The sequence below is a fragment of the Tiliqua scincoides genome, chromosome 8 (assembly GCF_035046505.1).
Source record: "Tiliqua scincoides isolate rTilSci1 chromosome 8, rTilSci1.hap2, whole genome shotgun sequence".
NCBI classification, from domain to species: Eukaryota; Metazoa; Chordata; class Lepidosauria; order Squamata; family Scincidae; genus Tiliqua; species Tiliqua scincoides.
The window spans coordinates 573,464-588,060 of record NC_089828.1 but is presented as its reverse complement, the minus strand read 5'-3'; the positions used below and the strand labels follow the sequence as shown (position 1 = coordinate 588,060).

Sequence of the window (14,597 nt, the reverse complement as noted above, 5' to 3'; positions counted from 1 at the left end):
GGCGCCGGGAAGTGGCGTCAAGGGGGCAGCCCCCCTCCTCCTCCCCCCCTCCCGCCAGCCTGCGCTGCCCTGGAAAGAAGGCACAGCAGGGCTGACTTCTGGGTGGACGTGCATAGGATTGTGCCCTGGGGTCTCTTACCCGAGAGTAGGTACTTGGGGCTTGCACTCCCCAGTCCTCCTCCTTGCACAGAACTGCATCCTCGTGTGGGGCTCTTGGCGGGGCTTGCTCATCTTTTCCCCTCCTTGGATTCAGCACTCCCAAAAAGCATCCCCTGGTGGGAGAAGAGAGCAGGGCAAGAGGGGTGGATGTCCTGTGAAAGGGAGGACTGTTTTGCTGCACACCCCCTTGACCCGTGGAACTCCCTGCCACAAGGTGGGATGATGGAGTGCTTCACAAAGGGGAGTCGACAAAGCCATGGAGGGGCAGACAGAAAAGTTTAAGCAGTGCCTGTTGGTCCCACAGACTTTTTCTTTCTTTCTTTCTTTCTTTCTTTCTTTCTTTCTTTCTTTCTTTCCATGCATCGACAAGGCATCAGCATTTTCCAGTTTTAGTAGAAAGAACACCACCTTGCCAATAAGCAGATGAATGCAAATAAAGTAGACTTTCCAACACAAATCATAACACAAAATCCACACAAATCGTTGTAATTTTTTGTGTGTTTTTAATATTATTTTTGTACTTTTGGAATTGTAAGCCAGGGAGAAAGGCAGGGTCAAAATATGATAAATATGATAAACATATGCCACTGTTAATTAATTAACAGCAATTAATTGTTTCATTTGAGCCTCTTGTTAAACAAAAAAGAGTATCCAAATTGTGCAGTTAGACAACCACTTTTCCAAGGTGGTGATGCTATCTGTGTGATGTTATAGTATAATCATAATAGGCCACCCTTTCTTCCTGGTAAGTACATCTTCCTGCTGCCAAGATTTAATTATTGCCAGCTAAACTAAGGCTGAAATCCTATACACACGTTCTTTAGAGTAAGCCTATTGAACACAGTGGGACTTACTTCTGAGTAGGCATGCATAGGATTGAGCTGCAGGTACGTGATAACGGTCATTACACATATGCTGTATAAATTATTGTGCATTTCTATCCCTTTAATGCAGTGTTTCTCAAACTGTGGGTTGCGAGCCAATTTCAGGTGGATCCTCATTCATTTCAATATTTTATTTTTCATATATCAGACTTGATACTACCATGGTATGTGACTCCATTTGGAGAAATGTTACAGACCTGTACTTTTAACAAGCTATCATGTATATTCTTTTAAGAATGATAGTAAATGGGACTTATTCCTGGGTAAGTGTGGGTAGGATTGCAGCCAGGGTTTGATAAAACTCTTCCTGCTTGATGATGTCACTTCTGGTCATGACATTACTTCTGGTGGGTCCTGACAGATTCTCATTCTAAGAAGTGGGTCCCAGTGCTAAATGTGTGAGAACCACTGATTTAATGAATCCAGAGTGGTTCTTTCTTGTGTGTGGTTCTTTCGTTCTCGCACCTAACCCCCTTCCCTTTTATCTTCACAACAACCCTGTGAGTTAGAGAGAGATAGAGCTAGTGCCTGCATGACCTCTTTCTGGGCTGCCTGGAAGCCTGTGATTTGCCTCTGTGGGAATCAGGATGAACCTTGACATGATGTTCCAGCAGGGCTTTTTCTTTGCTCAGTCTAGTTTCGCCATGTTCAAGTTAGTTGGGCTTATTGTTCCTTAAATAAGTAATAAAAGCCTTCCCCCACCCGCCATGAGCCCAAAGAATCCACCCCAAAGGAGCTTGGCAGCAACTCTGCATCATTTGCTAAGCAGCATCCACAAGGAGCCGAACATTCTGCCACATCTCTGCAGTGGGTGCCACTGGATCATTCATAAGAATATAAGAACATAAGAACAGCCCCACTGGATCAGGCCATAGCCCATCTAGTCCAGCTTCCTGTATCTCACAGCGGCCCACCAAATGCCCCAGGGAGCACACCAGATAACAGGAGACCTCATCCTGGTGCCCTCCCTTGCATCTGGCATTCTGACATAACCCATTTCTAAAATCAGGAGGTTGCACATACACCTCATGGCTTGTACCCCGTAATGGATTTTTCCTCCAGAAACTTGTCCAATCCCCTTTTAAAGGCGTCCAGGCCAAATATTCCACCCCTCCCAATAGAGAGACACAGAATGGACCACCCGTGGAGGAGGCTATCTGTGAGGTCTCTGTGCGAGTCACTGCTCTGTGTGAGTTTTCATCCAAGCAGGGTTTGGTGCTCAGAAGAACTCACTCCGAAATGTAGACTTCTCTGTGAAGTGGCTGGTTCTTATACCTTCACTGTCACAAAAGTCCAAGGTGTGGTCCGAAGGCACCTGATGCAGGAACTGTGCTGAAGCTTAACAGGTTTCGGTCTGGTGGGTTCCTGGGAATCCTAGACGTGCTGCTGTATTTTGAGTTCTGGTGTGCACTGCCACATGAAGAGGCAAGCCCAGAAGACCTCAGGATGAGAAAGGCTCAGTGAGTGAACTGGAGGAAACAGACTCAGTTTTGCAACAGATATCTGTGTGATGGCCTCATGGGCTGAAATAATTTTAATTCGTATGAATTAGCTTGAGACAGTTCACAGATAAGTGTGCTTTTGCTGTTAAAATGTGTTTCTGATTTCAGAAGTTTAGGAAATGTGTGTGTGTGTGTGTGTGTGTGATTTTTACATATGTTTAATTGTGGTTTTTTTTTATGTTGCTTTAAGCAGGCATACAAGAAGACTGATACATTCTAATAATAATACATTTTTATTGTTGAGAAGAAAAAGACACTATTCTAGTATATTCTGGAGCAAATGATTTTTCATTTGCCGCACTGTCCTTTTATGGAATGCCTACATAACTTACGGAAGGCACTGGAGACCTTCATGGAAAATAATGAGTCCCACCTGGACTTTTCCACTGCTCCAATATGGGTTTCATTCTTTTTTTTTTTTACTTTTATGGTCATTTCAGTTCTGCATAAAATTAGCCTTCTAAACTGTTTGTAATACTGAGGATTTCTTCAGTGAGTGGTTCCTGAGAGCAAAACCCCTTCCACTCATTAGGAATGGTATGATCCATGCAAATGACTCCTACAGCTAAAGTGGAAAAGGGAGTCATTCTCCTTCTGTCTGCAAAGAGAGGAGCAGGAAACAGACAGAGATTCACTGCTGGGCAAAAAACAGATCTCTCAATGGTCCTCCGAATCCCCCTCCGCAGAAGTGCCAGCTACACCCCAGACCACCAGCCTGGGGTGGAGGTGCCCAGTCCCACCCCAGTGAAAATGGAAGCTAATGTGGTGGTCCTTGGAGCAGACAGTGTGGGAAAATCAGGTGAGTTTTGTCATGAGAAAAAAAAAGTAAGATAAGATGATCCAAGAGTAGAGCATTTAATATTTTGCACTGTGCTTGGTGAAAAAAACAGGAAATATGCAGAACTGCATAAACTTGATCTGCATGAAAACTTAAAAAAATTAATTGCTTTTTTGATAGTTGTTTTGCATACTTTTTAATGCTGCAGAGAGGGGCTCACAGAGGGGATACACCATCAGTTCATTCTAAGACTTTCCTCTATTGTGTGTGTGGGCAGGCCTGAGGGTGTGTCCATCAGTGGCCACAAATGTCTAGGAAAGCAAATGGTCCAGCTCCCAATTGCTAAATCTTAAATTATCCTTTAGCCTTCAAAAAAAGAGAATTGGGTGGAAAACAGCTCAGCAATGTTTCATGAGTGAGGTATTACTTGTGAGCAAGAAAAAGACAGTTTTTTGGTCCACTGGACAAATGGTTACCAGATCCTCAGATTGCTAATGATGTGAAACAAGGAAAAAAGTACTAAGATATTTTGCGACACGGAGTCTGTCCTGCCTTTTTAAGGGAAATGTCTGTCTCAGACGTCTTTTGGAATCACTTTTTAATGTATAGCCCTCTTACAGTAAACAATGAACTGTGAGAAACTCCAACCCAAAACATCATCAACGTGTCAATACTTGTAACGGCTTCTGTATTTTGTATGTAGATTCGTTGTAGAGAAGCCTGCTTGGCTGGGCTACCAATCCAGGATTAAGTTATATTAAAGGAGGTATTTCTAGTAAATTGGAAGCCTAAATCATACCCCCCCCCCTACATTTTATGAAACCCAGTGGAAAGGAAATCCCACCAAGCTCAATAGGACTAGCTTGTCTCATAAGGCTGCAATCCTATTCACACTTTCCTAAGCCCCACTGAACCCAAGGAGACTTTCTTCTGAGTAAACACAGATAGGCTTGAAGTATGCATTGATTGGCAACTGTTCTCTGTGCATAACCATGATGCTGCTTGAATTTCAGTTCCAGGATTCTGCAAAAATCAAGAGTTTCTTCTAGTAAACTCAGTCAAAATGTCGTCACTGTAAATCCTACTAAGTGAGCTTTGAGAATGTTAGTATTTGAAGATTGACACTGGTTTTGTCATCTTTTTCTTTTGTTGCATGTTCCCCCTCACATTATGGAACAGAGAAGTAGGTTGGGTGGTTTGAAGGTGTTTTGCTTTTCTTGTTTCTCCAAACCTGTTTTAAATAGCGGTTCCAACTCCCACTCTTTTTTGCAGCGCTGACGGTGCGCTTTCTCACCAGGAGATTCATCGGGGAATATGGAGATCTGGGTGAGTGTCATCCTCCCATGGACAGATTTGTGCCTGTTAATTTTTTTCACATCCCCGGGAGGCTGGTTCGCCCATCGCACAGGAGAATTCTGGCTGCAATAACCAATTCTGTGTGAAGGGCCGTGTGTTGCTTCCTTCTGCTGAGATGATGAGAAAGGGGGCAGCTTGGTGGAAGGGTGCAGTCACCAAAGCCCATTTGATGCTGCAGCCCCCATTTTGGTTCCCCACAATGCTCTGTATAATCATGAGATGTTGAGAAAAAACTGGTTGCCACTACAAAACATGGGGGTTCCCACAATGTCCATTGTGGACATTTTTCCCCACAATGCTCCAGAAATGCACAGCATGCAGGGCATTGTGGGGAACCAAGAGTGCGGCCACCAGCTGCCCAGTGCTAAGAGGAGCACAGCTAGGAGCTCACCGCCAGTACCTCAAGGGGAAGCTCCCCCCACCCAAGTCTCCCACAGATGAACATAGGAGGGAGCCTGCCAGATGACAAGGGCCCTCTCAGCCCTAGAGTGCATCTTGGAGATAGATACAAATCATTACACACGGTGAGAACCTGCACTGTGGAACTGTAACCCACCAGTGCATTTAGGGACACTTGATGACCTTGTGCATATACTTATGAAGAATCATGGGTGGTGTGGTGGCAAACACATTTGCCCCACATTGTGGCTTTAAGGCTGTTACAATCCTAAGCAGACTTACTCCGAAGAAGCAAGCGGCATTGAATTTAGCAGGGCTTACTTCCAAGTAGGTACACTTAGGATCCCAGCTGCAAATCATCCAACACATTTGGAAACATGTCACTTAGAGGTGTGAGACGCTTATGATGCATCATCACTGGGAAAAACAGAAATAATTGGGTTGGAATGAAGGCATGAACCTCTCAGCAGCCACACACTCTGCAGCCACAAATTTTGACACACACCACTTTGGGTTCACTTTTTCTGCTATGTGCAACTGGCAGCCTATAACACCTGAAGAGCAGTGCCAGGTAGGGAAGGGAGTGGCAAAGCTGAAGCAGGGAAAGAAAATAGGTTAGAGATCTTGGGAGTGGCTTTCTGGCAATAAAAACTGTGTGGGTTTTCTGTCTTTTTTTGTTCTCCCTTGCAGAGTCTATCTATACTCACACTTTGGCACTGGAAGGTAAAGAGATCCTTTTCCATATCTGGGACTTTCCTTGCTCACAGGTAAGGGGCTTTGTGACTCACACGACCTGGTTGTTTTATTGTTCAAGTACTTGTATTCCACTTTTTAATAACAATAATGGAGTCTGATTTGGAGTCTCAGGGCCCAATCCTATCCAACTTTCCAGCACCGATTAAGCCACAGTGCAGCCCCAAGCTAAGGGATCAAACGTTCTCTTATCCTGAGGAGGCCTCCGTGACCGCTGCCCTGCAACAGGACGCAACACATGCCCCATTGACATGGCTGCATCAACCCTGGAAAGTTGGATAGGATTGGACCCTAGGATGTCGTCGTCATCATCATCATCACCTCTGTAGTGCTTTTGAATGTTCAGAACACTTGGATGGATTATCTTGTTCTCATCTTTACAATAACCCTGTAGGGCAGGTCAGTAGCATTATCCCCATATTGCAGATGGGAAAGACTGAGCTGAGAGGATGTGGCTCTCACCTAAGGCAGCCTAGTGACCATGGTAAATGCAAGACTCAAATTGGGAACTTCCTGATTGATAGTTCAGTCTGTTAGACACAGGGTGAGACCCACTCTGAGAAAGTGGGTGGGTGCATCCTCTGCATCCCCTCAGAAGTCCAACCCTGTTTTTTAGTGTTACACCACTGTGTCCTGCATTTCCCCAACTTATTTTTAAGACTGTCACAGATTAAAGAACTCTGTTGATTCATTGTATGTAAGTTTTGGTGGAGTAATTAATGGATTAAATATAAATATATTTGTATATGAAATCCATGATTCTAAAGAAAGGAAACAACCTTTGTTTTTAGGTAATGAACATGTGTATTAGAAGAGACATTCTCCTCATTTCAGAAGAGGCACGTCTTGTGGGGTATGCCTCTTCTAGGATGGTGCTTGCAGTTCTTGGAAGGCCTTTTATTAGAAAGAATTTGAGAAAATTAAGTCTTCAAACTAATTAATCAGGGGAAACTCTTTTAGAGGATCCAAATTAAATGAATTCACCTACCTGCTTAATCACATTTAAATACCTTCTCAGGAGCGAGTGGATGAGAGCTCTTCAGAGGATAAGCGGATCCAGTGGGCTGATGGCATCATCCTTGTCTACAGCATCTGTGATCGGGCCAGCTTTAACAGCATCCAGCCCAAAATCCAGTCCATCAAGGCAGCTAAGGAAGGGCCCAGCCAGGAGAAAGTGCCCATTGTCATTGTGGGTAACAAGAGAGACTTGCACCACCGGCGAGCAGTCTCCAGCGAAGAGGGCCGGCTCCTGGCGCTTTCCATGGACTGTGAGTTTTACGAGGTTTCTGCGGCAGAAGCCTATCACGGGGCCCTCATGGTCTTCCACAGCCTGGCGGAACGGATCTGTGAGGCTAAACTGGCCCTGAAGAAAGGCACTGGCATCCGCAGCATTGTCAAGAGCGTCTCTGCCGTGTTTGCCCGGAAGAGAACAGACTCCATGTGAGCAAATCAACCCGTGTGAAGCTTCTGAGAACGCTTGGGGCCCCAGCCTCTTCCTCCTGATAATGCAGAACGGAGTCTGATGTCTCCCTTTTGTAAAGTCATGAGCCTCCCATTTCTGCTAACCCTGCACCCAGACAGTAGGGCAGGCCCACCGCAGGACTACAGCCTTTACTTGGGACATCAGAAATCAAGAGAGTGCACCTCAAGGGAGGGATACAGACAGTTGCTTCTCTTTGTACTACAGAATCCTGAGTCAATAGGGGGCAGCTAGGATCTTGTCCAAGCCCACCTTGTTGGCTAAACAAGACATCTGAACTTGAGTCTTCCACATTCAAGCCCAACAACCTACTCCAAGGTTTCCTAAAGTGTGGGTCATGACCCACTGGTGGGTCACAAGCCCATGTATGGTGGGTCACAAGCTGCTTCCCCCGCCCTTGTTTCTGGTTGGCTCCAAATTGGAACCACTGCAGAAGCACTGGGATGGTCTGGAGGCCTCTTCTGGGCCCTGCTGAGCTGGCAACCTGCTCGACTGGCCTCCGCAGGCCTCAGAATGGCCCGCAGAAGCCACTTCCAGTTTTGGGATACAACTTCTGGTTTGACCAGAAGTAGCTTCCAAATGCATCTGCAGGCCATTCAGAGGTCTGCAGAGGCCAGCAGTGTGGGTTGCCAGCCCAGCGCAACCCAGAAGAGGCTTCTGGGCCCTCCCATGTGGCTACCTGACAAGGAGCATCACATCTTGACCCACTGGGAAGGACGAGGCGGGTTGCAGCACTGAAAAGTTTGGGAACCGCTGCCCCAGTCACTATGGCTTAGGGGGCTCTACTTCCTTCTAGGGAAATGAATGAGACAGACTGTGGGTGCAACAGCTTATAGTTTCTCCCCCACCCCTCAATTTATGTCAATTAATAGAACTACAAATGTAATTCTCAGCCTGGGTTCAAAGAAAAGTATAAAGCAGCTTTATGCTGAATCAGCTCAATGGTCCATATAGCTCAGTATTTACATTCCCTGACAGCAGGTCTCCAGGGCTTCAGCCCTACGTGGAGAAGCCAGGGGGTGAACATGGAATTTTATGCATGGAAAAGCATGTGCAGTTCTTCTCCAAATAACACCCCCCACACACTCATATAAGCCCAGTGGAGGCTAAATGTAGTCCTGAGACAATGAGCAAGTTTTGCGATAGGATCTTAGCGGCTCCTTGTAGACTCGTAGACTTGCGGTGTCCAGCCCTCCCTAATCCCTGATATTAGCAGCTTGGGAGAGGCCTGTATCGTCAGCTGCATCTCTCTGCAGAGACAGAAGAAGCTCTGCCAAATTCTCCTCCAGCCTCCGGTTCTGTCTTGCTCACTTTCAACTTCTTGTTACTGAGATGTGAGTAGGTGCCTGGAACTCTGTGTCCTAACCAGGCGCTCCTCCTCCTTCTCCTCCATCCGTTCACCGGCAGCGTGCAGTTGCTGTTGTGAAGTGATGTACTGCACACGTCTGTGCAAAGGGAGACATGGCTTTTTTCCAAGGTCTTATGTGGGTGTGGTAGAGCTAAAACAATCTGGTCCTGGATAGAGCTACAGCATGCCTCCTGTGGGAGAATTGTCCCCAGGCACTTGACGGTTGGTGAGAGTGTAGGAAATTCACAGGAGCAGACTCCTTAACAGAGAGAAGATGGCACCCGTACCTGTCTGCTCTGCAATCCCAAATACAAGTGGCCAACATGCATGGTTGTACGTGTTCTGTACATGCTAAGATACTTCTCTTGCTGATCTGCAGATAGAAAGAAAACAGTTTACCATGTAACACAGATTCCAAAATAGATTCTGGAGCCGGACTCAATGTCAGCACATGGAGCTCTTGGGTGACTAACTTCCCAGCAGAGCTAATCTCTGATGCTTGGGGGGGGGGGGGTTCAAAATGTTTCATGAGGTTGCAAAGTTTGTGCACGACACCAAACTTTTCCGAGTGGTGAAGACCAGAAGTGATTGTGAGGAGCTCCAGAAGGATCTCTCCAGACTGGCAGAATGGGCAGCAAAATGGCAGATGTGCTTCAATGTCAGTAAGTGTAAAGTCATGCACATTGGGGCAAAAAATCAAAACTTCACATATAGGCTAACGGGTTCTGAGCTGTCTGTGACAGATCAGGAGAGAGATCTTGGGGTGGTGGTGGACAGGTCGATGAAAGTGTCGACCCAATGTGCGGCGGCAATGAAGAAGGCCAATTCTATGCTTGGGATCATTAGGAAGGGTATTGAGAACAAAACGGCTAGTATTATAATGCCGTTGTACAAATCGATGGTAAGGCCACACCTGGAGTATTGTGTCCAGTTCTGGTCGCCGCATCTCAAAAAAGACATAGTGGAAATGGAAAAGGTGCAAAAGAGAGCGACTAAGATGATTACTGGGCTGGGGCACCTTCCTTATGAGGAAAGTCTACGGCGTTTGGGCCTCTTCAGCCTAGAAAAGAGGCGCCTGAGGGGGGACATGATTGAGACATACCAAATTATGCACAGGAAGGAGTGGATAGAGAGATGCTGTTTACACTCTCACACAACACCAGAACCAGGAGACATCCACTAAAATTGAGTGTTGGGAGAGTTAGAACAGACAAAAGAGAATATTTCTTTACTCAGCGTGTGGTCGGTCTGTGGAACTCCTTGCCACAGGAGGTGGTGATGGCGTCTGGCCTGGATGCCTTTAAAAGGGGATTGGACAAGTTTCTGGAGGAAAAATCCATTACAGATTACAAGCCATGATGTGTATGCACAACCTCCTGATTTTAGAAATGGGCTATGTCAGAAGGCCAGATACAAGGGAGGGCACCAGGCCATAGGTTGTGTCTCTTGTCTTGTGTGTTTCCTGGGGCATTTGGTGGGCCGCTGTGAGATGCAGGAAGCTGGACTAGATGGGCCTATGGCCTGATCCAGCGGGGCTGTTCTTATGTTCTTATGATGATCCCTTTGACCCTGGGCAGCTGACTACTGCCACCTCAATTTCCCACAATGCCTCAGGGGGCTACCATATTTTCCACCGCGATGCCCCAGAATAGCATCTATGTTTGGGGTGAGTGAAATGATGACTTCCAGCCACCCAGCACTGAGAGGAGAACTGCTGCTGCCTGCTACCACCTAAGCCCACTGGGTCCACCCTTATAAAAGGGGGCCCAGGGGTGTAAGAGGGGGTCTGCTGAGGACCCTCTCAAACATGGAGCTCACCCTGTCTTCAGGGCAACCAGGATTCCTGTTTCCCTGTCTAAGAGCAACAAGATGTGCTTTATTCCCGTCAGGAGAATTATGCTGTTGTCATTTAAAAATCATAATTAAGAAAAAGATTGTTGGATCATCTTATGTTGAACCAAATGACCATCATGATAGAGAATGGTTTCCCTTCACTAGTTGTAGAACTGAGCTCTAGAATGGAGAACAGGTCTCAGGGCTGGCCAGTGGTTAGGACCATGCCTCTTCCCAAGTTGGGATGGAGGGATTAACAAGCCTGCCTGTCCTCCACTCTTATTTCTGTACTGTTGCTTTGCAGGTCTCTCGCTGTTCCCAAGCCTTCCAGATGAAAATATTATGCATGTAAATAAGAAACCATGTCGGTTTCTAGAGCAATTTCTGTGCTGGCACTGTATTTTGCATAAAAATAAACATTTTCTTTAAATATTCTTATTGGAAGATCTTCAACAGGACCTTCTGGGCTCATCTTTTTTTGCCTGTCAGGAGGGTAACATAGAGCTGGGAATGGGAAAGGGAAGGTCAGCTCAGGAAATAGGCGGAGGAAAAGACATTTATTTTTACCAGAATTTTTAGGCCATCCATTTCTTAAGACTAGAGGATTAAGCATCCTGTTGCATTAAACTGCCGCCTCGACAAGCCCTGATTAAGGGGTGCTGCCAATTTCCTCTAAAACTTAAATTGGCAGGTGGATTCACAGGGAACCTTAGTGGAGAGTTGCTGGAATCAGTGGTAGTTCTAGGAGATTCTGGAGAGCTGCCAAGTGGGTGAGTGTACATGTTAGGAACAGCCATTGTTTTTTCAAACCACCTTCTCTTCTCAATGGTTATGTGGCTCTAGGCTTGCAATTGTAAACCGGTGGGCCACATAAGGTCCACAGGTGTCCCACAGGTGTTTGGAGTACAGTGGTTGAACTTTGCTGAAAAACTCCACCAGGTTCAGTGGCTCTGTTTCTAGGGTAACTGTTGGTAGTATTTGAGGGACGAATTGTCTGTCCCTCTTACTCTGCTAGTAGAGGAAAAGGAAAACCAATTCGTTGCTACAGACAGTTGCCCTAGAAGCAGAGCCTCAGAACCTGGAAGAGTTCTCTGGAAGCCAAAAGTGACATCACAGGAGGAGAAAACCATAAAGTTCAGTGTGCCATGAAAGAAAAACATTGAAAACCACTTCTCTAGAGCCACTTCCAAACAGCGGAGAGTGTAGGGTGACTCCTCCATAAGCAGAGAGCTCGGGAGTCCAGAATGGCAGTCCTAGAATGCAGCCTGGATTTAAGACTCACCTCTGAAAATTCAGCAGTGGATGTGGAGTGTGGGCCACACCGGGTGATGCGCATGGGGGGGTGACACCACTACTGGCCAAAATTTTTAAAATCTTGGTATTTTATACCATCATGTTATATATCATTCTACGTGTATTTCCAGGCAGAATGCATTGGAACAAATCACACTGAAATATCTCCATTCTATCAGCAGGGGGCGGGGCGACGGAGCATCACCACACCCACTGCCCAGGGCATTGCCCCACCCACTACATAGGAGGCGGGCCATCATAGGGGTGACGCACTGGCCTCCCGTACTGGGTGATGCAGACCGTAGTGATACCACTGGGCAGAAATTTAGGTTAAAAGTTCAGTTCTGCTGAATTATCTCTCCCCCCCCCCCGGAACCTCGTGCTTCCACCTGTTGCAAGGTGAAAAACCAAGATGTTACAAGGGATCTCAGATGTAATCCCAGGTACCAAAGCAAACTCAGTAGACAGTGGTGATCAAATCCAGGCCTTTATTGTAAATCCATCAGCAAAAGGTGGTAAATCCATCCATGTCTTCAAACGAGACTGCAGTGGGAAGGAAAAAGCCTCAAAGGAGCCCGCTTGCACCAGAAGTGGGGAGAAGAGAAGCGCGTAATGCTTCCTTTAGCTGACTTTTATTACAATCTGGGGTTCCCTCCTTGAGACACGTACATTTCTCTTTGGAAACAATTCATTGGTGGGTTCAAAACATCTGTTGTTTTATAATAGGCTATCTTATACATCCATCATATACAATATACCCCCAACAGTCAGCAAATGGCACTGCACACAAACCTGACCTCATCCATAACCATTGGATGATGTACTGTGGCCTTCGTAAGGCAACATACTTGCCATTGACGTCACGGTGCGTGTGTTCATCTAAAAACTGTTGTGAAATGATTTTCTGTGGGAATCTGACCTTTGCACTGTGTTAATCTGGAAATGCTTTGCTGTGAACCTGGAAGTAGCTTTTGATATGTTGTCTTAAACCTCTAATGCTGTTAGACTACTAACTTATTTAGGCTAATGTTAGTTACATGTGTTTATGCACCAAAACTGGTTCTGGTGTATAATACTGTTCTAGCGTGTGTGTGTACAGCCTGTTGCTCTAATAATATTATATAGCTAACTACATATGCCTATATATGCAATCTCTGAGCTTAAAGCAATGATAGAGCCTGTGTGTTAAAAAGCCTGTTGCTCCTTCAAGCCGAATTTCAAAAAGCACCAAGGGAAAAATCTTTTTTTTCTGTGCTCTGAAAACAAAGACTTCATTCAAATGTATCAACATTGTTCTAAGAGAACATCTTGTGGCAGGCTGCCCAATCCCAGCCAAATGCTTGTGAGACTCAAGTTTCAGAGAGAGAAATAAAAAACCATGCTGTTTACATTTCAGGTAAGCATCCCTGCTAAACTTCTACTGATAACACCTTGTATCACACCTATGCCCCAGTATAAGAACTGGCTAACAAACACTCTGGCTTATCAAACTCTAGGAAGAAGTTTTCTACCCGTCTCCCAACCTTATCGGTCATAGCAATATTTTTGTCTCACTTCTCCTCCAAGACGCTCAGGGCTGTGTGGAAGGTTCTTCGCATTTTGTTTTCACAACAGGACTGGGAAAGACCTTAAAACTCTGCAAAGCAACTGCCCTCTTTGCAGTGAAGGCAGCACCTCCTTCTGCCTCTTCCCTAGTGACATGCCAGCTTCTGCTCCTCCCACGCCCTGATCTAACCTGCCACTCTCTCTCTTCCACACTTTTCTGCTCTGTTCCCTCTTCCAAACTGGGGAGAAGGAGGACCAGTTCAACCTGCAGGGCATATGGGAGGGGGGGGGTTGCCTCTACCAATTTTCTATCTGAGGCAATAGCTTCGGTTGGCCTCATAGATGGCTGGCCCCACCAGTACAGACACTACTGAATGGACCAATGGTCTGCCTCAGTTCCATCCAGCTTCTTATGTTGCGAGATTAGTTTGAGAGAGAGCAACTGGCCCAGGGTCACCCAGTGAGTTTCATGGCCTAGTTGGACTTTGAACTCCAGTCCCCTGTTCCTAGTCCCAACACACTCGGACCACTATGCCCACTCTAAACTGCTTTTAAGAGCTTCACTCCCCCCCCCCCTTTTCCTGCAGAGCTCTTGGAGTTTTTGCCTCTGTGATTTTAGACAGGAGCGTTCCCTGCTCTGCCTGCCTGGGCGTTTTCATCAGCAGCCGTCACTTTGCTAAGGCAGCTGTTTTTGTGCTTTCCCCTTAGCCTGGATAAACTGTTCTCCAGCCACTGGCTGCACTGTAGGTGGGCCCTGGCTTGGATCAGAGCAAAACAGACCTGCCAGGCACTGCGTGTATGAAGAATCTGCTGCCCTGACAGCTTTGTAGTGGGTCACATGGCACAGAAGGTCCTCTTGGAGACATTTGCAATGGTGCGACAATGCATGTGGGCAGTGCCGTTATTTTTTTCTGCTCTGAGAAAAGTAAATCAAGCCAATAATTCAAATAAGGAAAAATTTTGGAGCAGGTTTTGCATTTGATGTTCTTTTCAAACACTGCTAAGCCATTGAGGGACGGCCAAAGTTAAAATTTGGTTCAGAAATTACAATTACATAGGTAGGAAGACCACAGAATGAAGCATGGGCTATGGCAGCCAAAACGCTGACTGGTTATTTTGCATCATTGGTTATTTCACACAGGTAGAGAAGTTCAGCTACTGCATTCCGTTTATGGCCATTTTGCATCTCTCTGAGTGTTCTCCCTGCCTCCAAAAATCACTTTCTAGGGATACATGAACAACCCACATGTTTGACCAAAAGGAGTCA

General features: G+C 46.1%; 1 protein-coding gene across 1 annotated transcript; it reads left to right on the top strand.

Moving 5' to 3' along the window:
- Positions 1–3,205: 3,205 nt before the first annotated feature.
- On the top strand, positions 3,206–7,275 carry LOC136659412 (ras-related and estrogen-regulated growth inhibitor-like protein). The gene is made up of 4 exons (XM_066636572.1): positions 3,206–3,344; positions 4,596–4,649; positions 5,769–5,845; positions 6,850–7,275. Exons 1-4 carry the CDS (start codon positions 3,206–3,208, stop codon positions 7,273–7,275), a joined length of 696 nt encoding a protein of 231 aa, XP_066492669.1.
- Positions 7,276–14,597: the final 7,322 nt, after the last annotated feature.

What these genes read in the sequence shown, in the direction of transcription:
- LOC136659412 (XM_066636572.1), top strand. Translation starts at nt 3,206, where the DNA reads ATGGTCCTCCGAATCCCCCTCCGCAGAAGTGCCAGCTACACCCCAGAC. An exon ending in CGGGGAATATGGAGATCTGG is followed by an intron (nt 4,650 to 5,768) that starts GTGAGTGTCATC and finishes TCTCCCTTGCAG; the next exon opens with AGTCTATCTATACTCACACT. An exon ending in GGGACTTTCCTTGCTCACAG is followed by an intron (nt 5,846 to 6,849) that starts GTAAGGGGCTTT and finishes ATACCTTCTCAG; the next exon opens with GAGCGAGTGGATGAGAGCTC.